Here is a 25,889-nt window from a genome sequence, read left to right on the forward strand (position 1 = left end):
TAGATGCAAAGTCCGAATCATGTTTTTGATGGTTGAAATAGATTCAACGTCAAAAACATCTTAAAATACTTAAAATTATAAATTTTAATAACTTTTACTTAGATTTACAAAAGCAAAAAAAACCTTAATTTTTTAACCAACCTTGAACCAACCGCTTTGAATAAATTCCAATATTCAAAAAAAATTATGTGGTTAAAGGTCGTTCCATCCGAAATTCTATCTAACACGACACTTTGGCCGCAGCTTCTGTCCACGACCGCGGCACCGGAGAAGTGTTAGGTGCGGAAAAAATTGAAGATCCGATTGTCCCCGCTCCCATCATGACGCAATTGCCGAAGTCTTCCTCCCACTTCTCCGTCCCTCTCCGCTGCCAACTACATCGCCTCATAACAGTCACTTCCTGCGCAGCGCATCCCGCCTGCATGCACTGCACTCTGACGCCCCTTTCTCTTTATCGCTATCGTTTTCTTTTTTCTCACCCCGGTGACTTCCCTCGCCGCTCTGTGAGGGGAATGGTCATCGGCGTTATAATGTCAAGAGAATTCCTGGCTTAAACTCGGCTTGTAAATTTGTATTGGCTACTTGACCGCTATGCAGAAAAGCCCAATAGTCAAACACCCATGCACTAAATTTTCTTGAATTTCTGTCAGTCAGACTCGGAGGCGATCTTTACAGCGTCCGCCAGACTTTGTTCGTTGGAAATTTGACATGGGATTATCTGCATTTAGTGTTCATGGCACCGTGACTTGAATTTGACAGGCATCCAATCGGTAAGTTCTTTGAATGTCCTCTTCTGCTTTTGCCTATTTTGGCAGCCTGCATATTTGCTTTCTATTCCTGCATGGGCATCTCTAAAGATCTTTATAATTAAAATTCGTGATGTCAATTTGTTGTTTCTTCTGAAGAAACTGTATATCTAAGTTGATAAGATCAATGTTTTGGGTGTATATTCCACTGATTATGAATTACATATCTTAATTGAAAAGACCAATGTTTTGGGTGTACTTTCCAGTTATTATGAACAACACATAAGTTGCTTGTATCTTGATGATGGTTGAAACGGTCACTAAAAACATAAATACAAGGTTTTTTCAAAGAAGAAAAAACAAATTGACCATCACAAATATTATTTCTTTGTCAAGGTTATTTAAAATGATTTAGTTTTTATTTACTGGATTTCTAATGAGTTTCGGATATATCTTGATTTGGTATTTTGTTCAAACATTTCTTGGTGTAAAGTTACTGGTTCAATTCCTAGCTCTAATTAAAATGATATATTAGACATAATCAAAATATGATCCTGTCAAAAATACAAAAAAATAATCTGATTTAATGATCCTGTCAAAAATACAAAAAAATAATCTGATTTCCGTGTTTTCAATATTTTTATTAGGCAAAAACAAAGTAATTTTTTTTTCAAGTATCTTTATTAGGCAAGCTGCACATTAGATTTTCTCCAGTATCTTTATACAGCAAGCTACACATTAGGTTTTCTATTAATACGATTTTCAGATTAATTCTACTATTTATTCTCATTGTTTCCCATAAAATGCAAAAAAAAATTCCATGCATTGCATCTTGCTCTCATGAATAGTACCTGTCGACCTTGGCCTATTTTCCAGATGGCATGCAAGCTTCAATCAGTACTGGCTGTTTAGGCTTCGCGATTCCTTCTTAGCTTCCCACTTTCTGCACCAGAATTCCGTGCCATATTGGGTTTAGAAATAATTTTACTAAAACATCCAACTCTCTTTACCTTTCTTGACATTTTGGTTTTTTTCTTATAGGTATGATGTATGTTTGGATTAGGAAAAATTAAAATGGTGGTGGTTTTTAAAGACATCGTTGTTGAGATTTCATTATATATCTGAATAAATTTATTTAGAGTTTTTAATTTGGAGTTTTTTTGGCTTTTAAATAGTTTGCATGTTAACTAAGAGTAGATCGAGTAAGCTCAACACCACCACCTATGTAATCTGTATTGATTAAATCCTTCACCATCAGTGTAACCTATGTTGATTCCTGTAACCTCTATTATTGATTAAGCTCAAGAAGTAAGTGATCAGTAAATTTTCACTCCATCCAATGGTCTTAGCTTTCTCTTGGCTTTCTGAAATTACTTTTTATTATTTAAAGTAATTTCTTAGACATTTTAGCAAAGACATTTGTTGCCTGACTACAGATGCTGAAATTTTTTCTGAGAATGGAAAAATAATGTAGAAAGTGTTTTCAAATTAAAATGTTTTGCTAGACATTTTAGCCATGGCATTTGCCTGCATTTCCTTTCATACGATGATCCAAATTTCAGTTGCTTTGCCGTGTGAAATGGACAGATGAAGGAGCGGCAACAGTGCAAGTCTGAACAGGATTCTCCACTAAATGCCTGCGTGAATCAATACGAGCGACGAGAATGGAACCATGTATCGCAGAGAATTATAAATAAAGGCCTGGACAGAGATCCCAAGTCCTGTGCAGAGAGCTGGAAGAACTACTTGAAGCCCGGAATTAAGAGAGGCTCCTTATCCGAAGACGAGCAGCAACTCGTGGTAAATCTTCAGGGAAAATACGGTAACAGGTGGAAGAAAATTGCGGGCCAAGTGCCCGGAACAACGGCCAAGAGGTTGGGCAAATGGTGGGAGGTTTACAGAGACAAACAAGACAAGCCCAAAGACACGGAAGAAAGAAGCAACACAGATTCTCCTAATCACAAAATTGAGGGGGGCAAATATGATGATATTCTTGAAACATTTGCAGAAAAATACATGCAAAGGCAAAAGCAATTGGCTACTCCCAGCAGCTGTAATTTACCATCTATTGCTGCAGTGCCTTCTGGGTCTAGCCCTCCCATCAGTCTGGGTCTGCCCACCAATCCAGCTCCCGATTTCATTCAGTTTGCCATCCCATCTGCAATTACACCTAGTCTCCCTCCATGGGTATCCAACAGGCCAAATTCAGCTCATGGCTTTGGCAACGAAACCCTAATTCCCAAGTCTTCTCCTAGGGTTTTAAAGTCCAGCCCCACATGCTCCTCGTCTCCTTCTGTGACACTTTCCCTTTCACCATCTTCAAGCACTCCAGTGGTATCCAACACACCTTCTGCCAGCTCATCATGGTTGAAAAATACCAGAACACTGAGTAATATAAGTGGGAGTTCTGAAGCTGCAAAAGAAAAATTATACAGAGGGAATTCACACATAGAAACTCCCTCTATGGATCTTGGCAGCAATTCTGGTACAGCAGACCAAAACAAGAATATTATACAAGAAATGTCTATGTTCTTGCAGCACTGCAGAGAATTGGAGGAGAGGCAACAGTCATGGTTGGTGCACAAGAAAGAAACTTGCTGGAGACTGAAACGACTTGAGCAGCAGCTTGAAGCTGAGAAAGCTCGTAAGCGCCGAGAAAAAATGGAGGAAATAGAATTCAAAGTACGAGCTCTGAGAGAAGAAGAAAGTTTGTATTTGGATAGATTGGAGACTGATTACAAGGAACAGCTCTCCAGAATACACAGAGATGCAGAGATTAAGGAGGGCAGAGTGGTGGAAATGTGGACTGCCAAACATGTCCAGCTCGCTAAGTTATTTGAGCAGATTGCCCATCGCCATGATCCTGGTAAATCCTCGAGTGAAAGCCATTAACTAACTAATTAGTTAATAATGGTCTTGCTTGCTATTGAGCCTGTAAGTTGCAGAAGATTTTCCTTGGCCACTGTGTCATCGAATCGAATCTGCATCTTTGGATTTGCATTTAATAACGTGGTGCTACGTTTGAGAAGTGTGAAATGTTTTCAGTATGTTAATGTTTGAGGAATTATTAAAAAGATTAGGATGAGAGATTTTTGGCCCCTGGACTCCAGAAATCGATAGAGAGTTTATAAAATGAAGGCAGCGTATTCCATTAGAGTCAGAGATGGTCGGGACAAAATGGTGTAAATTCATTATTGGTATATGTTGCATGAGAATCGTGTAATTTTATTTATATATATACAGAATCGTGTAATTATATATATATATATATATATATATATATAATAGTGTAATTATTTTTATATATATATATATATATATTATTTTGTATCGTTGGTATATTTTTTAAATGGGTTAGTCTAGATATTGGTCTAGATTTTCATTTCCATGTGATATTTGCCATTTTGCTGTTTTGCCCATTAAATGAAATCTGTTTAAAATTTGATTTAATGGTGTGAGTAATTTTTAGAAGAAATTGGTTGGTGAATTTTTGTGAGGATGGTGATAAATTTGATAGTAGTGGTGTTATTATTATTATTATAAAATAATTTTTGATTATTAAAAAATAATAAGAGATTTTGTTTTTTTTGGAAAAGAAAGTAAATTAAGTGATTGTATTATTATTATTATTGGTGATTTTAATGTGATTAATAATAATTGATTTTTAATACTGTTTTATTTTATAATATTGGTAATAAAGTGACTTTTGATTATTAGAGAATAGTAAGAAATTTTGTTCATTTGTAAAAGAGGTGTGAAAGTTTTTATGTTTTTTTGTTTTTAATACTCCTGAGAAGTTACTAAAAATAAAGTGATATTTTTAATATAGTTAAATTAAGTGAAAATTTATATAATATTGAAAAAGTTGGAATCTTGAGTTTTATATATAATATTTTATATTTAATATTTCCAAAAAAGCTCGGAAATATCAGTATTTTTTAAAAACACTTTGTTTTTAGGAAGAATCATGTGTTTTAAAAATATTATGAGATTTTTATAAGTTTATTGAATAGTTTTTAAAGTATTAAGACATAGTGTATATATAAATTAAAGTGTAGAATTATTATGGAAATTGAGGTAAAATGTTTGATTTTTTAGAATTAGCTTTAGTTTTCCATTAAAAATATTATATTATGTATGTACATTTTTTTAATATTGTTTATTTATTTTCTTTGTTACATTAAATTATATATAAAATTGTATTTTTTTATTATTATTTTTTATGTATTATATTAGTGTAGTTATATAAATTAAACAGTTGGTAAATGTTGATAGGTATTAATCTATAATAAGTATCACTTACTTCAGAATACATCTTATATTGTTAAAATTTAAAAAATCATAAAACTAAGTTATATTTTTATTTTAAATTATTGTTATTATTATTATTATTATTGATTATAAAAAGATTTAATATATAATTTATATATATCTATATATATATATATATATATATATATATATATATATATATATACATTTGAAAAAATATGGAAAAAAATTCTTATTTATGGAGAATTGTCCCATTTACCATGAACATTTTGTAAATATACTTTGTTCGGATACCAATCAATATCACATGCCCAAAAAACTAACTTATTTCATATAACGCTTATTCATATGCTATTTTTTAAAATTAACCAATTTAATTAAAAAAACAAAAAGAACATAATTATTTTAGATATAAATTTTTATTTTTGATTTGTGTATATTACTATGAATATCCTAGAATATTTCATAAATTTATCTATATTATTATGAATATTCTAAAAATATTTCAATAAAACTAAATTATTATTATCTACTTAATAATTATTAATACCTATATATAACATTTATTAAAGTGGCACGTTCTCATTTAAAATTTTGATGTATATTAATATTACAACAATAATTATTAGTATTAGTATAAACTATAAGATATGGGTCGAATATGAAGTTTTCTTAAGAAAAAAGCATTACTATAAAATTTGGTTTTGACAGACAAGCTCATTACTTTAGACTATTAGCATTTGTCAAAGTTGTAAGCGCGCGTTATCATTTCTAGAAGTGCATGTGAATGCACGTGTGTTTGGATTTTTAGATGCACATGTCTATTTTATTTTATGGGCTCTTAATCCAAATTTCCCCCGAGTGAGATTAGTGTGAACAATAACTATGATGAATTAATCTGCATACACAATCATTAGATAATGCGAAAACACTAAGACTAGCATTTGCACCAGATGTTGCAAAGGAAACTCCGTAAGGCATAAATTGAAGAACACAAATACAACAAAAGAATACTTTGATAAAGAATAAGAATATATTGAACGCTCAAATCAATGCCCCATTAACTGGAACCACTTAGTAGACATATCTATCAACATTAGGAATATACACAATGATCAAGAAATTTCCCATATACAAACAACACCTTCCACAACAACCTTTTGTCACATCCACATTTTAAAAAATGCCTTGGAAAGTGATTGGAATCTCCCATATTGCCGCCTTCATTATGCAGATGAATCTTCCATATTGCTATTTTCATCATGAATATTGTTAGTTCATTGTTGTAAAGTGTTAGTGTGTTAAATTCAATACTATAAGTTCGACAAGCGAGAAACATTCCTCAATTAGCATAATATGCATTTTTCTCTCAACCATGCATAAAATGAATTGTTAAAGAACAAGATATCATTTTAGTTTTGTATTCTAAGAATATACTAAAGCTTTAGGAAGCTTGATAAAAGAGTTGTATACAATAAAGGATTATTGAAGAATTTGAAAAGGATGACTAAAGAATTTGAGAAGGAACAATTGTGTACATTAAGAGATCAACTAAAGAATTAAAATTTGAACATTAGATGAAATGAGTATTTAAATTAGAACTTCTCATAAAAAATTCTTAACTTGTGAGGTAGGATATCAAATTTCAACCCTACATAGAATGACCTTGTTTAATAATAAAATACCATTTTAGTTTTCCAACCCAAGAACATATTAAGGTTCTTAGGAAGCTTATAAAACAATTATGTACTTTAAGAGATTCTTGAAGAATTTGGGAAGGACAAAAAGAGCAAGTTGTTCCACATAAATGTCAGTTACTTTATGTATAGAGTTTCCAACATAATAGGAAACATGTATGTACAGAGTTTCTATTTTGTGGTTTCTTCAATTATTTCAAGGATTAGCTCTCAAAATAACTAAACTATTGTAACAAATTTACTTCAAAAGAATTGAATAAGAAACACAATAATTCACAAAAATACAATCATAACACACATAAACACATTGAATTGTTTATTCCATCTAGTTCAATGTGAATTTAGACATGGAGGTTTTCAACTAAGGATAAATATACTATTCCATTGAGACTTCAAGCCAACAACAACTTAACTCCACATTCTATTCTAGGAGAAAATCTTGTTGGAGAGAATCTCTCATATCCAACTAAGATTCAACAACCTCCACAATCATAGACAAGGTATATATGTGTAGATAATGAGGAATACTCATTAGGCACACCAACAACGACTATTGAAAAATAATAAACCAGCTAGCGAGCACTAGAGTCATATTTTCTAAGAAAACGAAGATTGTCATTCAATATTTCATAATTTAAGCTGCCGTGATTTTGCTTGTGACAAACATGAAGCACCGAAGCTCCTATTTTGAAGTATACGACTCATAAAGTTTGTTTCAAATATCACTTTAAGACTAGGATGCCTCTAGAATAAAAAAATATAATATTGAACAATTTGTAAGGGTCCAAAGAACAATTTGGAGATAGCTAGTGAAATTTTAGAAAATTCCAATATGGTGATGATGATAAAGATAATGAAAAAAAGAACATCCATTAACACTTATATGATCTATCCTAACTCAAAAAACAAAAATAAAAAAAAAAAACAATTGAGATTTTTTAATACATTGTATCCTACCATAAACATCATATATTAAATGCTATAAAAGCATTTTTGGAAGTGAATATAAACATAAATATCAAATTTGTATAAGAAAATCATGCCTAAAATATACCGCATTGTTTTCATAAAATTGAGTTTCAATTCTTGGTTCTATGAGACGTTCATAGGAGTGTAGGTGTTGAGTAGAATTTGAGATTCAAGTATTGATTCCCTGCTTTCCTACCTCTGCAGAAAACTCTTGTACCAATGAGCAGATAGTTTGGGATAACGCTTCAAATTGTCATTGAAGTCCACATAATGAAGACCAAAACACCAAGTGTAACTACTCAAAACTTCAAAGTCATTTAAGTCCACATAATGAAGACCAAATTGCCAAGTGTAACCACTCAAAACTTCAAAGTCATCTAGGAAAGACCATATAAAGTATCCACAGATGTCTGACCCATTTTTGCCACAATGAATAAACGTTTTATTTCTGAGAGATATTCATCATTTCACAAATTCCTGCCACAATGAATAAACATTTTATGTTTCAGAAATGGTATACCTTATTGCTGCAAGCACATACTGAAGGACCTCTTGATGGAGATCCATCCTAAATTGGTCATTCAAAGCCTCAGAAAGGGGAATAGAAGAATTATTAGGCTCTGAAAATCCTGTCCAGACATGAAAGCTGATATTGTAAGTCTAAAACAGATAATTAGATGGTCAATGATCAAAAAGTGTAGCACCAATCTGCGTATATTGCCATAAAATGTTCTTAATACCAATGTTCTTGCAATGTATCACTTTTGAATTTAAAATAACATAAAACTTCAACGGATCAAAACCATTTTCCTTTATGATTTGAAGACAGTAACGTTATTCTTCATAGATTTAAGGAGGCCAAGTTGAAAGGCTGTTAGAAGGTGAGATTTATTGAGTTAAATCTATTTGAGAGAATGACTCTCGTACCTGCAGTTCCAATGGACATATCTTGAGCATAGTCTCTTGACATAAGTTCACCTTTTCTTGGAACATCAAAACAATACCTGGTAACATAGTGATTGACACCAATGAAGTCCAATGACCCTTGTAACTTTTGAGCCTGTTCCTTTGTAAATGAAGGTAATTGAGAACCCACTATATTCCTCATGCTCCCTGGATAGTCTCCAGAAACAAATGGGTCTAAAAGCCTAGATTTTGGAAAAAGAAATTAATTCAGGGTGGTTGTCTGCCCTCAACCAAACAAAAGTACACCTATTTGCATCCACTTCAACAATATAGCTATTAATTATTTGAATCACTACGAAAACCCCAACTGAAAAAGAGGAGAAATAACAATTGGTGAGACTGCTGTAAAGGTCCAAGTGATCCAAATTAAAGAGTGAGTGAGTACACATGTAGGCTAGTAGGTCCAACTTAAACATGTTCTCTCTAATCATATCAATGATAGTATAAGAGTTCATAAAATACCCTTGATCTTCATGTCCTCATTAAAGCACTCGTTTTGAAGGTGCATGGCGTTGACCATAACCAACTTTATGTTTTTGGTGAATCTTATGCAAAGCCTCTCATACTTTGATCCTGAATATTTTGGATAATAGCTATGAACCTTATCACTTTCCCATATGTAATGAAATTTCCCCACTTACCTTGGTGATAAGACATAATATTTAATGTAACTTTTAATAAAAACTCATGGTGTATTTCACAAGGAGAATTGTCTAAAATGTTATGTAGCATGTCATGTAATCATGTGTGGCTCATATTGATCCAGGTGGATCTTGGTGGCCACCCACCTATTCCACTAGGACCCCCACCATTGTACCATTATTTCTTTCAGTTTTCGTAATTGTAGCACAATTTATTATTTTTGGAAATTTTTCGGGTCCTGAACTTCCGAAGCCGTTTTGAGGCCCTAAACAACATTTTTTTGGAAAACGAGCAAACATGAATCTCTAACTCATGTTTGTAGTCAAAATTTATAGCCCTCATATAGATCTTTATAGCGAGGTATTGTGCGTGTCAAACGAAGATCATATGCCAAAGTTACGACCTCGAGAAGTTGATGTACCAATTTACCCCAACGGGGCCCATAGTTTTGGCGCTTCATCTCCTACGATTATATTTTCAGGTGTTTAGGGTTTTCCATTATTTCTCAATAATAAATAGTCCTTCGAGCCTCATTGTAACATAGTTCAGAGGCATGTAACCGCCACATCTCTTCTCAGAGATAAGCTACCATCGCCCAAGCTAGTTTATTTCCATTATGTATGTAAGCATATTTCAGTTCTTTGATATTAATGAAATGAAGTTCTATTTATGTTGCATCTTTGTGTTTATGTTTATATATATATTATGTTGTGTTCTTGCATGAGTTTAGATTAGTGGTATTAGAGAAATTTTCTTTGTCTCTGTTTTTCATTGCATGTCCCCAACGAGGTCAGGGTATAAGGAGTTAGGGATCGAATTGGTTGAGCCTTTGCAAGACTAGCCTCGCAAACCTAGACGCCCTCCCATAGTGGAAGAAAAGTAAGACGAGGGAGTAGGAGATCCCTTCAATATATTTCTCAAATAATCCCTTGAGTGACAAAGGAACGCGATGATGAACGAATTTTCCAAGATCCTTCGACAAATGCCCACAAGCGACGCATCTTCATCCAGAAGCCACTTTGGAGGCACCACTCCCTTCAAGGTACAAGTCAAATTTGACATTCCCATATTTGAAGGCCAGATAAATACAAACATCGTAGATAGATGGTTAAATTTGTTGGAAGGGTATTTTTCGGTTCATGGTTTTTCCAATAGGGAAAATACTACTTTTTCACTCCTCAAATCTGCTCCCCACATCAAGGACTGGTGGGAAACCTACTGTGAGCAAAAGGATAAGAGGGTACCCTCACTATTTTCAGCCACACTTACTTGGAACTCTTTCTGAGATGCCATCAAGGAGTAGTATTACCCTGTCAGGAGCTATGAAGATAAGTACATAAAGTGACCACATTGCGGACCAAGACATACCAGAGTTCACAAATATTTTTCATACCCTTCGCACGAAGTTGGGTATCAAGGATTCTGAGAAACATCTGATACTCAAGTACAACGATGGTCTACACAAATACATCCAGGATGAGATGTAGTCCTTAGACATCTCCTCGCTTGGCGCCGCCTACTAATACACTATCAATATTAAGAAAAAGTTTAAACATAAGAAGCGAGACTTTGGATCTATGAATCTGAAGCAAGGGAAAAGTGCCCGCAAACCACAGAACAAAGGACAAAGGCAAGGCGGGGTGATCTAGGACAACCCGTCGAATCCGTAAGCAAAGAATAACACCACAAAGACAAAGAAGGACAGAGGAAAGTGGTGTGAGTTACATAAGAGCCCCACTCACAACACAAGTGAGTGTCGAGCTAAGCTATCACTGGTGGCCAGGCTGAAGGCTTCAGATTCAGATGCATGTTCCGACTCTGAGTCAGAATCCGATAAGAGGAATGAGAAAGGGGAGAAGATTATTGATGCAGAGCCCAATGCCATTGTTTCCACTAACAAGATCTAGAAGATTGAGCCCAGATATCTAGAGGAGGGGGAGCGTCTCTTCCACTCATAGATGGGGGTGAAGGGTTTGCCACTACAATTCATTGTTGACAACGGGAGCCAAAAAAACCTCATTTCAGAAGAGGTCATGAAGTGGTTAGGAATACTGACCACACCAAACCTGCAGTCGTACACCATCGAGTGGCTTCACTAAGGATGAGATCTAAGCGTCAGCCAACAATTCTGCCTTCCTGACAACATCAAGCCCTTCACAGATGAGGTATTGTGTGATTTTGCTCCTCTTGAAGTTTGTGATGTATTACCAGGCCAACCATACTTGTGGAAGCATCATGCTATGTATGATTCGAGGCCTCACACTGTTATTATTTCTTTGGGCAATAAGTTATACATGATACTGTAGATAGCCTTGCATACCATCAACTCTTTGATCTCTACTAAGCAATGCAGTAAGATCATCTCCCAGACTAGGAATTTTTTTTCTTTCTTATTCGCTCTCAAATTAAGGGGAAGATCGTGGCCACATCCATGGCCCCTAGGAAGGGTTCCTCCATGCAGCAGAAGCAGGCAGATAAGGTCATGGAAGAATATAGGGACATCTTATCCTCACCCACAGGGGTACCCTTGCACTGTTAGGTCAAGCATTCTATCGATCTAACTCCTGAAACACCTCTACCCAACGGGCTGATACATCATCGCTTCATTATGGAAAATAAAGAGATCAAGTGGAAAATCCAAGATTTGCTACAAAAATGGAACATCTAACCAAGTTCCTCACCTTGTGGGAGCCAGATTGTACTTGTTCAAAAGAAGGATGGGACTTGGAGGCTCTGCGTTGATTATTGCGCACTAAACAAAATCATTGTCAAGAACATGTATCCAATCCCACAGATTGATGGCCTTCTGGACCAACTCAAGTGTTGTGGGGAAAAGTATCCGACTCGGAATGACCCTATCCCTACTCTAAGGGTGATAGTTCCTTAGCAACAACTGAAAGTAAAGCTTTGATATTTTTCCTTTATGAAAGTACAGAGAAGGAAGAAAAGATTGACCAACCGATGTCTTTCGCTTTTGTCGATCCTGTCTTCTCTCCTTGCCTCTTGTTCCCAACTCCTTGCTCCCTTTGCCGGCCCAGCTACACAAAGATCCTGCAAAAACAAGAGGGGGAAACTACAAGAAACATGTACTCATAACTGATGCATGGATTAGAATGGATCAAATATACAGATAAAAACAATACATCATTGCAATACAAGTATATAGGAGAACATCAAAAGCTTTATTGATAGAAGAAAAAGGTTCTGAGAAGGTTACAACCATAAATGGCTCCAATCCAGCAGCACCTCCCCAGCAGCAAGAAATCTCCTCTTCTCCTCTACAAAAGCAATCACCCAATAGCTCTAACTGTAAACCAACAACACTTCCTTGCTTTGCACAAAATTCCAGCCTCCCTAGACCTCATAGAAGAGCTCTATATATAGGAGATTTGGAGAAAGGATGAGTCAGCTTGAGACTGACCTAAAGCTGCCTTGTGTCCTCTCCCTCTTCAGTTAAACTTCAGTTCTTGAGTCCACTTGGAGATCCTTGCTTCCACATGGAGATCAAGTACCTCTTACTCATCATAGGGCGAATTCCTTGAACCAAGTGTCAGTTTGGAAGCTTCCTGGGCAGTTGACACCTTGCAGAATGACTGTGCCACTTGGCCAATCTCGCCCAGCGCAGGTAGCCTTCATTGGTTTTGACTTTCAGCGCAGGTACAAGGAGGAGCAGTTGACATTCAGCGCAGATGCTCAGTGGAGCAGCTGACATGATCCAAAAATAGCCTGTTTTTGAGTGTTTTCAGGTGGAGAACTGATAGGAAGTGCTGTGGTTTGCTGACCTTGTTCCTCTAAGGGTAAGAACAACATGTTTAGGGACTGAGGATCCCTGTAATTATTGACATTTCATGCTCCATGCTGCGAGGCACAAAAATGTCTATAACAGTTGCCCCCTAAAGTATGAGGTCGTTTATCGGGTGAAATGCTTTATCCAGAGGGTCCGAAGTTCATTCAAGTGCTGAGAGGTGCCCTGTAATACAATACAATACAATATATTATTTTTCATTCTGTTTTCATGATCTAGCTGAGGCGGGCATTCCCATGCTCAGCTTTATAAATACATTTTGGTACATAGAACAGACGATCGTCTGATGGTAGACTGATAATTTTTTTGCTGAAATTATCATCCTTTGAATAGGATGATCATCTGCTGCAATGATGTACATGACAAATGCTTTTATATTTCCTGAATATGTATCACAGCCCGGATGGATGAAACTAGATCCGGGGTCTTCAAACTCGTTCGATCTTCACTCTAAGTACAAGTCGATCCATGTGAGAATTTCGCTGAAGTCGAACATGGAAAGACATCGCTTGATTACCGGTCAATGATGAAAAACCGTTAACAAGCGCGAGAGGAATCACCGATAATGATAATGACCCTCAAGGTACTGTAGTACAATTCACGTGGCGTGAATAAAGGACTTGGCGTCGAACGCCACGCAAAATCTTCTGGTCGAAGGTCGTTGATGTATACCTGTCGCCGGAAGTGAGAAACTTGCCATTGAGGCATGCAAGCTTCAAAGTACTGATGGGGTTGTTCCTAGATCAACTTCTTGGATAATGAGCTGAAGTCGGCAAAAAGGGATCCGTCAAAGGAGGGCCTTAATGAATCCCACATCAATGACACGGAACGGAGCTAATGATTTTAGTGGAGGTGAAAACAAACTGTGACATATGATTCAGGGTGGCGATCATGAATGGATGAAGGATAATGTATGGCAGTGGATGGGACACGGTTGACACTTTCAGAATGACCTCTCTTGAACATATAACGACACTGATGCGATGGATCGGTAGCATTACCCCAAAATGTGGATGGTTTGGCGAAGACCATGGTGATGAGACCGGTGAATGAAACAACCCAACCCGATGTGGTACGGAAGAAAAGTGTCATGTTCAAGAGCGACTTGCTACCATTAAGCTTTGATGTTCTCCCAATTTTTCCCCAGTCATTTCTGACCAGTACCTCTTTATTTTTGTCAAGCTTGAGGAGGATAACATATGCTTGTTCTATAACCTGCCCTTCGGGCAAGCCCATCGCTATGATTTAACGAGCTTAGCGATAGGGAAACTCGTTCTCGTCTAAAGACAAGTTTGTCGCTATTTAATCATTTTAACGAGTCTAACGACAAGGAAAACTCGGTCCTTTTCATTTTTAAAGAGTCTGAAAAGGTACAGAAAGTTAACTCCATAATTCATTTTTCGTCATCTAATCCCTTAAGTCCGAAAAAGTATAAAACAATACAGAAGGGATGGGTGTTCGGTACTTTTAACGAGCCGAACAAGACAAGCGCTCGATCTTTTTGTGTAATAATCCCTCAGGTCCAAAAAGATTAAAGTCTAAATGAGGGATAGCCCTTCCGGTCCTTTTAACGAGTTGGAAGGCCAAAACTTGGCAAACTTTTCATATTTTACGAGTCTGAAAAGAGCTCAAAGAGGACTCGTCTTTTGAGGAACGAGTGATAAACAGGGATAGCAACTGATTCCAGGTACAAGTTGGAATTTTCCAATCACGGCAGTGTCACAAGGATGGCTAGGTGAAATCACTCTTCACAGATGTTCCTCAAAATGGGTAAACACACAAATGGAAGTGAATGATCGGCCAAATGACGGTGGAGGTGACGGTGCACAAACACGACCAAGGCTTTTATGGCTGATGAATTTACGATCTCAGAAGGTTATTTACCGGGATAGGTTCTTTTTTAGATAAAAATGAGCTTAAACTCTGGAGGGAACATTGCTCACTGCTTTTATTTATTTTTTAACGAGCATGAAGACCGCGTTAAAACTGCTCGGATCTTGCGTTTATTTTTTAACGAGCATGAACTATGTGCTAAAACTGCTCGATGATAAGTTTGCATGCCCCCAGCATAATAATGAAAATCGAGGTGCATGCCCCCCAAGCTTCATTGCATTCAACTTGGTGGTTGGAATGAAGGTTTACCTTTGAGATTTGGAAAGGGGATTTTTTTATTTTTTAACGAGGTTGACATGAGATAGGAACTATCCTCGAAGCCCACTGTATTTACAGTATTTCTATTAGGGCAATGATCCATGCTGACAAAATGTTTAGGAATCTTCCGAATCCATTAGATATAGAAGATTTCATATTGTAGGTTTCCACTGTGGCCACCTCCGCCAGATTACTTGCAGGCGGTAGGGAAAAAGTAACCATTAAGGCAGGGTCTTTTAGGAGACCTACTCCAATATTTTGAAGCGAATGATCGCTTCCATGTGTCATTGGAATGCTTCCCGTAACTTGTGAACTGTCGGGGAGGAAAGTTTGTTGGTCGACGACTGTAATCCCTCCTTGAAAGGGAAATGCAATCTTCCTGAAGTAGGTCGACACGACTGCGGCCATGGCATATATCCAGGGCCTTCCTAGTAGGATGTTGTAATCGAGGTTTCCATCAATTACTTCAACATCGACTTCTACTGTTTTGCCCCCCAGTTCAACTTGCAAGTTACCTAAAATCCCGTAGGGAGTGTATGATCGTCCATCAAATGCTTTTAAGGTCGTTGACGATTTCGACAAGGGTGGTGAGCCTAAATTTTTCCAGCAACTCATCGACATAAGACATGTAGATGCCCCCTCATCAATAATTGTTCGATGAACAGTTTTGTTGAGGGCTTTCACTTGAACAAGGAAAGCCAGTTGAGCTGGTAACTTAGGGTCATATCCTTTATGATCAAAGGCCACAAGATTGGAATCCATTGGGCCAATCCCACCTATTGCTGATAATAAAGTTTGCTCTTGGGAGGGGCAATTTTGCGGTACCTCAAGTGTCGACATAGCGGACGGCGATTGGGCCAGGTCCTCTATTATATTATAATTCTGTGCTATTTTGGCACGAGGATTAAATGTCGATTTGTGTACTACTCCTTTTGGCAACTTTATCATCGGTTTAGGAATGATGGGTGGCACAACTTTGGTCAAAGTTGTCGTCGAGCTACTAGGTTGTTCATTAGCCTTGTTATTCGACAGCCATGGATTCCCGTAATCTTTATTCCTTGTCAAAGCATTATTCTGCTGCTTTGAGGTAGACAACATAAGCACTTGGGATCGGGAAGCATTTTGATTAGCAACCAGATTTTGACCAGGATTAGGAAACGGATCAGTCAACACAGCTGAGGTTTTCGGACTCTTAAAGAATCTTTTAAGCTCAGCTTTGCATGGACAATCTGCTGTCCAATGATCCTCGTCGCATATATGACACCCCGAAGGGGGTTTCCCTTTTCTCCCTTTCTTTTTCTTCTTGTCTCCTGGTTGCTTCAGTTGTTTGCCCTTGTCGTCCGACATGGCACTTACTTCCGAGGCAAGAATTTCTTCATTTGCATTTTGATTCGAAGTCTTACGGGTATTCTTAGACGAATCCCGTGTTGACTTTGCGTTTGCAGTGCCAATCACACCATCGCCGGCATGAGAGTCACTATTTGATCTAGGAGGGGGAGGAATTGAAAATTCCGGTCTGGGGGCGTCAGGTATCTTGTCATAGAGCGTGCCAGACTGAGTATATACTAAGTCTAAATACTGGGCACGAGCAATAACCTGCTCCTCTGTTACGACTCCCCCCTTGGCCACATCTTCTGTTATAGCAGGAAGAAGCGACTTTATAAACCACTCAGCTAAAAGCTGATCTGGAACATAAGTCTTTACCATTCTGCGACGACGACGCCACTCATGTATATGATCTGATATATGTGTGGCCGTTGTCTGCTTGAAATTGGTTAAGATCTCGGTTCCAGTTTCGTACCTTATAGGTAACTGAAAGTGTGTTAACAAGCGCGAGAGGAATCACCGATAATGATAATGACCCTCAAGGTACTGCAGTACAATTCACGTGGCGTGAATAAAGGACTTGGCGTCGAACGCCACGCAAAATCTTCTGGTCGAAGGTCATTGATGTATACCTGTCGCCGGAAGTGAGAAACTTGCCATTGAGGCATGCAAGCTTCAAAGTACTGATGGGGTTGTTCCTAGATCAACTTCTTGGATAATGAGCTGAAGTCGACAAGAAGCGATCCGTCAAAGGAGGGCCTTAATGAATCCCACATCAATGACACGGAACGGAGCTAATGATTTTAGTGGAGGTGAAAACAAACTGTGACATATGATTCAGGGTGGCGATCATGAATGGATGAAGGATAATGTATGGCAGTGGATGGGACACGGTTGACACTTTCAGAATGACCTCTCTTGAACATATAACGACACTGATGCGATGGATCGGTAGCATTACCCCAAAATGTGGATGGTTTGGCGAAGACCATGGTGATGAGACCGGTGAATGAAACAACCCAACCCGATGTGGTACGGAAGAAAAGTGTCATGTTCAAGAGCGACTTGCTACCATTAAGCTTTGATGTTCTCCCAATTTTTCCCCAGTCATTTCTGACCAATACCTCTTTATTTTTGTCAAGCTTGAGGAGGATAACATATGCTTGTTCTATAACCTGCCCTTTGGGCAAGCCCATCACTATGATTTAACGAGCTTAGCGATAGGGAAACTCGTTCTCGTCTAAAGACAAGTTTGTCGCTATTTAATCATTTTAACGAGTCTAACGACAAGGAAAACTCGGTCCTTTTCATTTTTAAAGAGTCTGAAAAGGTACAGAAAGTTAACTCCATAATTCCTTTTTCGTCATCTAATCCCTTAAGTCCGAAAAAGTATAAAACAATACAGAAGGGATGGGTGTTCGGTACTTTTAACGAGCCGAACAAGACAAGCGCTCGATCTTTTTGTGTAATAATCCCTCAGGTCCAAAAAGATTAAAGTCTAAATGAGGGATAGCCCTTCCGGTCCTTTTAACGAGATGGAAGGCCAAAACTCGGCAAACTTTTCATATTTTACGAGTCTGAAAAGAGCTCAAAGAGGACTCGTCTTTTGAGGAACGAGTGATAAACAGGGATAGCAACTGATTCCAGGTACAAGTTGGAATTTTCCAATCACGGCAGTGTCACAAGGATGGATAGGTGAAATCACTCTTCGCAGATGTTCCTCAAAATGGGTAAACACACAAATGGAAGTGAATGATCGGCCAAATGACGGTGGAGGTGACGGTGCACAAACACGACCAAGGCTTTTATGGCTGATGAATTTACGATCTCAGAAGGTTATTTACCGGGATAGGTTCATTTTTAGATAAAAATGAGCTTAAACTCTGGAGGGAACATTGCTCACTGCTTTTATTTATTTTTTAACGAGCATGAAGACCGCGTTAAAACTGCTCGGATCTTGCGTTTATTTTTTAACGAGCATGAACTATGTGCTAAAACTGCTCGATGATAAGTTTGCATGCCCCCAGGGATCTGTTGCTAAGATCCCTGGTACACCTGTTGAAACTGAGGTTGTTGGTATTGCACCATCCATGGCTGCGAAGCCATGTTTTGCTGTGCGATACTAACCGACGGACCAAGATGCGGGGTTATGGTTCCCGTTTGTATCTGTGTCGTCCCGGCAGTTGGCGATTGCGGTTGTGTTGCAGGGTCAAGGGGCTGTCGCATTACAACTTGGGGTTGACATACAACAGGCATCGATTGAACTTGCGACACGGTTACAATTGCTGGCGTCGTCGGGATGCTAGACATAGGTACACATTGTTGCATGGAATATACAACTCTCGGTTGTTGGGGCAACATAGGCACCCAACCACTCGTCGTAACTTCAGTCAAACCTGAATGCGGTTGAAAACTGCTGTATGGGTATCCTCCCGGAGGGGGAAGTGAAAGGGCATATTGCCCCCCATACGGTAACAATCCGGAGCTCAAGGGTATAGATTGCCTTTGAGGACTGGATGGTCCAAACTGATTTCCAAAGGGATCAATTTGTCTAGTTTCAACATAAGAATTACCGGGTATTATACCGGAAGAACAAACTGGAACAGACCACGTTGTCATAATAGTCCCTGGGTGGACTCCTTCTAGCTGTTGAGAGCTAGTCGGGACAGCTGGTATGCCGGCAAACATCGTCGGAGTGACAGCAGGAGCTTCTGTTGTCGCTGTGTCATTTGGCACAGTCCTAGATGTCGACAGTTGCTCAGACATTTTAAGTCTATCCAATAAACTGCCTAACGATTCTACAGGAACTTCCACTGGCGATGGACAAACTTCTGATGCAGAAGGAAAAAGAGTGATGCCTACTCCAAAATGAGTTGGAGTATTTGCTTGCTGGTCCTCTACGATTTCCTCTATTGCAATCAGACCAGGAGGAAGAGGAAGACCGTCAGGTCCGTAAAAGATTTCTGGTGCCGAAGAAGGGGTTGCTTCGACAGCAACAGTTGTTTGAGCAACAAGACTCTGTGGACCGGTTTCAGATGGAACTGGTTCAGTTATGCAAGTACTTGTTCTCAGACTAGGATCAGTACAACTGTCCCTCTGTCGCTGTTGAACTTCTTCAATAGAGGCAGGGATTCCAGAAATATTAGGAGTGACCAGAATCTCAGATGTAGTTGGAACTGTTGTTCTAACTTTAATGGGAGATTTTGACCCGGTCAAGCGAGTTTGCTTCGTCCGTACTACTCTCGATTCCGGAGACAAAGACGGTTGACTCGTGAGTCTCCTCGAACGACGGAGTTCTAATTGACTTTCCTCCACGGTTGCAGATTACTCGATCAACTAAAATACAAAAAGGGGAAGTAGGTTTCCGTATTGAATGAATTTTATTAGACGCTTTTAGACACAACTTGCTTTTTCATGTTTTAAGAGTCGAGAAAAAGCTAAAGATGACTCTAGTCGCCTTCGATGTATTAACGAGCCCGAAGTGACAAATGCTCGGCAAACTTTTCATATTTTACGAGTCTGAAAAGAGCTCAAAGAGGACTCGTCTTTTGAGGAACGAGTGATAAACAGGGATAGCAACTGATTCCAGGTACAAGTTGGAATTTTCCAATCACGGCAGTGTCACAAGGATGGCTAGGTGAAATCACTCTTCGCAGATGTTCCTCAAAATGGGTAAACACACAAATGGAAGTGAATGATCGGCCAAATGACGGTGGAGGTGACGGTGCACAAACACGACCAAGGCTTTTATGGCTGATGAATTTACGATCTCAGAAGGTTATTTACCGGGATAGGTTCTTTTTTAGATAAAAATGAGCTTAAACTTTGGAGGGAACATTGCTCACTGCTTTTATTTATTTTTTAACGAGCATGAAGACCGCGTTAAAACTGCTCGGATCTTGCGTTTATTTTTTAACGAGCATGAACTATGTGCTAAAACTGCTCGATGATAAGTTTGCATGCCCCCAGCATAATAATGAAAATCGAGGTGCCAGTGGAGTCGCCAGTTTGTTGTGGGGAAAAGTATCCGACTCGGAATGACCCTATCCCTACTCTAAGGGTGATAGTTCCTTAGCAACAATTGAAAGTAAAGCTTTGATATTTTTCCTTTATGAAAGTACAGAGAAGGAAGAAAAGATTGACCAACCGATGTCTTTCGCTTTTGTCGATCCTGTCTTCTCTCCTTGCCTCTTGTTCCCAACTCCTTGCTCCCTTTGCCGGCCCAGCTACACAAAGATCCTGCAAAAACAAGAGGGGGAAACTACAAGAAACATGTACTCATAACTGATGCATGGATTAGAATGGATCAAATATACAGATAAAAACAATACATCATTGCAATACAAGTATATAGGAGAACATCAAAAGCTTTATTGATAGAAGAAAAAGGTTCTGAGAAGGTTACAACCATAAATGGCTCCAATCCAGCAGCACCTCCCCAGCAGCAAGAAATCTCCTCTTCTCCTCTACAAAAGCAATCACCCAATAGCTCTAACTGTAAACCAACAACACTTCCTTGCTTTGCACAAAATTCCAGCCTCCCTAGACCTCATAGAAGAGCTCTATATATAGGAGATTTGGAGAAAGGATGAGTCAGCTTGAGACTGACCTAAAGCTGCCTTGTGTCCTCTCCCTCTTCAGTTAAACTTCAGTTCTTGAGTCCACTTGGAGATCCTTGCTTCCACATGGAGATCAAGTACCTCTTACTCATCATAGGGCGAATTCCTTGAACCAAGTGTCAGTTTGGAAGCTTCCTGGGCAGTTGACACCTTGCAGAATGACTGTGCCACTTGGCCAATCTCGCCCAGCGCAGGTAGCCTTCATTGGTTTTGACTTTCAGCGCAGGTACAAGGAGGAGCAGTTGACATTCAGCGCAGATGCTCAGTGGAGCAGCTGACATGATCCAAAAATAGCCTGTTTTTGAGTGTTTTCAGGTGGAGAACTGATAGGAAGTGTTGTGGTTTGCTGACCTTGTTCCTCTAGGGGTAAGAACAACATGTTTAGGGACTGAGGATCCCTGTAATTATTGACATTTCATGCTCCATGCTGCAAGGCACAAAAATGTCTATAACATCAAGGTGCCCAAGTATTTCAGCAAGATCGATCTGAAGTCTAGCTAACACCAGGTTCCAATAGAGCCCACAAATGTATGGACGACCACCTTCAAACCCAAGGAAGGCCTTTTTGAATGGTTGGTTATTCCCTTTGGGTTGACAAATTACCCTGGTACTTTTGTGAAGCTAATGGATGACATCTTGCGACCCTTCACCAACTCATTTGTGGTTATTTATCTGGACGACATCCTCATCTTCAGCAAGAGTTGGGAAGAACACTTGCAACACATTCGACAAGTCCTTCAAACCTTGCGACAGCACAAACTGTTCCAACTTGGAGACATGCACCTTTAGCATGAGCTAGGTCCAATATTTAGGTTACATCATAAATGAGTGATGCATGAATGTGGATCCAACTAAGATCCAAGTTATTCAGGATTGGCCAGCCCCAACCACTCTTATAGACCTTTGCATCTTTTTGGGCCTAGCAATTTTTTATCGAAGATTCATGTTGGGATTTTCCCATATCACTTGTCCTTTGAGTCTAATTACCAAGGGTGGAGCGAAAGAAAATTTTTCATGGTTCGAGTCCCAACAGAAGGCGTTCGTTGTGTTAAAGCGCTGCCTATGCTCTGTGTGAAAATTCGAAGTCCCCGAATCACAACTACAACAACTGATTATATTTCTCACATTGAATCAAGTTATTTACAGTATTATACGGTAAATATCAAAATAAATACAATTGCAGGTTTCACAAATTAAATAATATGTGGAAACAAGAACTAAGCAATAAGGAAATAGCACACACAAGTGACTGTTGTTTTTGGACAAATGTCCCCGAAAAAACCAAATGCGGGAAAACCGATGCAACATCTGAGGGTTTGTATTATTATGCAGTAATTTCTTAGTACAATTCTTCAAATGCCCAAACTGGCAATCCTATACAGAGATCTAATAGGACAAAAAGATAGTGAGATGATCTCACCCTGTTACTGGGAAATTTGGCATTGATTTGTGCTAGAGATGAGCCTCTGCATAATCTCTATGCAGTATTGTGTCATCCCAACACAACTATTGTGTCACTACAGCTGGGACTGCGCTAGACCTCCTCTTGATCCTCTGCTCATTAGAAACTTTGGCCCTTTGGCCTCCCGATCTCACACCTCGGCTCTGACACTAGATTCTGACAGTTCCATAGCAGAAATACATACTCCTTCTGAATCTTTGCATTGCCACAATGTAGCTATACACTACCTCTACATGGCTGAATGTTGCCTCTCTGAAGTACTCTCTCACTTCTTTTCCTTACACTCTCCAGATCAAGAAAACTTCCTCCGGAAAATTTTCCCTCCCCCTCACTGCAAGAAATCTCCTCGACCATCTTCTCTAGCAACTGCTACACTGCTCTCTTGAGAAAATCGATTTCTGATATCTCACCTCATGTATTTTCCAAATGCCCATCAAGACTATTCTTATAATCCTCTCTTTGATTAATTAATGATCCAAATTAGATTCTAATCAAAGGCTCATATCATTTTGACTTGATCCTTATCTTCTTCTATAAGTTTCACCCCCAATTTAATTAATACCATTTAATTATTTTAATTTCCTAAGTTTAGACTTAGGCATCCATTAAAAATAATTAATTATTTTAATAAAACTGTCTCTGGGTGGAATTTCCCAAAATGATTTTTGGGTATTTATAGAATACATGTGTCCTAGCCTTCCTACAAATTTTGAGGCTTAGAGCACATATGATGCTACCATAAATCAACATTTCCTCTTAGCGAGGAATGTGCTCTAGTAATGCAACCTGTTGAAGCATCAACCTGACTCTGTAACATCTCCCTCTACACTACTGATGTCTGACATCACTGCCCACCAACTATTACACAAATGTTGCATCTGTGCTACTGTTGACTCAGCATGTTGCTGCCAACTACATTTGCACTGCAACTCTGTGCCAACTGCTACTACTACTTTTTGCAACAACTACAACGGAAAAACATCAAAAATAATAAACAGATGTTCAGCATGATGCATATGTTTTTGGAGTTCTGACTTCTATTAGTCTCTACGTTGACCCTCTGAAGCCTCTGTGTTGTTGCTAACTCTGCACTATGCCAACTGCACTTCTTCCAACTCTGCTCTGCGCTGCTCAATCTCTGGCGCTCCTAGCCACTGCAACTATCACTCTAACACTCCTCTGCACCAACTGATTCTGGTCCATCCTAATACTTCTAATATGGGTTCCCATAGAAAGGTATTGATCCAAGAGGTGGACTCCTCAAGGATCCTACCCATATGCAGTTCTTTTGAACTATAGTGCTATATCACCCCACCTCTCCCCTAGAGGTATCTGGGCAATGATGGCAAACTCCTCCTCCTCGATCTTTGTGGCTTTAGCCTACAGAACATGTTTCTCGTCCTTTTCCTTCTTCTTTAGGGGACATTGTGTAGCATAGTGACTAAATTCACCACACCAGAAACATTTGATCTTTGAGATGTCCTTCTTTTGCCTCCATTGCTCCTGTTGCCCCTTTGATGCAAGGGTTGCATTCTCTTCCTCCTCCTTGGGCTTTGTCCCACTGCTCCTGCTATTGCTATCAAGTTTGTACTTGACTAAGTCTCACCTCATCTCTTCTTGTTGAAGAGCGGCCCATATCCCTTCCCAATCTGACAATCTCTCTCTACCCAGGATAATCTAGACAAACACTTGTCATTCTTCTGAGACTGAATGTAAAGCCAACCTCACCATCTTGGTGGGCTGAAGTGCTAATCCTATAGCTTCCAATGAGTCTTGGACCTCTTGAATCTTCGATAAGAACGGATCAATGCATTTCTCCTTCTGCATCCTCATAGATATCATTTTCTCCTCCAAGTAGATATTCCATTGCTCGGAAGATCCCTGATACAATGTAGCCAAGGCATCTCACATCTCCTTGGCAGTCCCTTTGCTAGCAATGTGACATACAACATGATCCCTTACTCCATCGAGGATCAACCACTTGGCCTTCATCATTTCGGCCTTGTACTTCTTAAGTGGATCTGCATCTGTAGGTTCAACTACCACACTACTGACATAGGCTTTGAGATTATGTTCATCTAGAAGGTAGGAGATCCTAGCCTTCCATATCACATAGTTGGATGATTCGTCCAACTGATCTTGACCTCTCAGTCCATTAGTTGCCATCTTTGCTAACAAAATGTCAAATTTCCTCCTCTCTCCTCTATGTTGCTACTAGGTTGGCCTACACACTTCCTACTGGAGTTAGTAGACCTTCTCCTTTCTACTGTTTCTCAGCAATTGGGAAATCAAATTCCTTATCTAGGAATTCTTCGAGGAAGAAATTCCCTCAAAAAGTGTCTCCTCCCTTCTTCTGATGTTTTTCAGCCTCAACAACTGCTGCAGAAAATTGCCTCTCACCTGAAGACTACTCTGCGCTGAAGATTTTGCTGCACTACTCCCTCTGCCCTGACAAATCTCGATCTGGAAATATTACCTCTCTATCAACTCACTCAGAGAGAGATTTTCCTTGAGAATCTTGCCCTCTTGGCATGGACTGTGCAATCCCTATAGGGATTCCATCTGTTGCCTATGCAACACTTCAATCTCTCTCCTTCTCTTCAACGCTGGGCTCTTCTGGTCTGATCTCTTGCTTCACTTGCACTCTGATACCATGTGAAAATTTGGAATCCATGAATCACTAATGCAAAAACTAATTATATTTCTGCAACTGAATCAAGTTATTTTTAGTATTATACAGTAAACATCGAAATAAATACAACTACAACCTTCAAAAATTAATTAATATGCGAAAACAAGAACTAAGCAAGAAGGAAATAACACACACAAGTGACGTTGTTGTTTTTGGATAAATGTTCCTGGAAAAACCTAATGCATGAAAATTGGTGCAGTAGCTGAGGGTTTGTATTATTATGCAATAATTTCTAAGTACAATTCTTCGAATGACCAAACTGGAAATCCTATACAAAAATCTAACTGGACAAAAATATAGTGAGATGATCTCACCCAGTCACTAGGAAATCTGGAACTAATATGCATTGGAGATGAAACTCTGCTTTGTCTGTACATAATACTTCATCACACCCACACAGATATTGTGTCACTGCAACTGGGACTACACTACACCTCATCTTGATCCTTTGCTCGCTAGAAACTTTGGCCCTCTGGTCTCCTGGTCTCACACCCCGAATCTGACACTAGATCCCAACTATTCCCCAACAGAAATATGAACTC

General features: G+C 38.7%; 1 protein-coding gene across 1 annotated transcript; it reads left to right on the forward strand.

Annotated features, from left to right (window-relative positions):
• The first annotated feature begins 2,333 nt into the window (after positions 1 to 2,333).
• On the forward strand, positions 2,334 to 3,638 carry LOC149150571 (transcription factor AS1-like). The gene has a single exon (XM_089442861.1). It carries the CDS (start codon positions 2,334 to 2,336, stop codon positions 3,636 to 3,638), a length of 1,305 nt encoding a protein of 434 aa, XP_089298987.1.
• Positions 3,639 to 25,889: the final 22,251 nt, after the last annotated feature.

This window comes from Pinus tabuliformis, chromosome 9, assembly GCF_031772625.1.
Source record: "Pinus tabuliformis cultivar Carrire ecotype Pingquan chromosome 9, CPIR1, whole genome shotgun sequence".
NCBI classification, from domain to species: Eukaryota; Viridiplantae; Streptophyta; class Pinopsida; order Pinales; family Pinaceae; genus Pinus; species Pinus tabuliformis.

Bases quoted from the DNA above. Each gene is read 5' to 3' on its own strand.
- LOC149150571 (XM_089442861.1), top strand. From the start codon at position 2,334: ATGAAGGAGCGGCAACAGTGCAAGTCTGAACAGGATTCTCCACTAAAT.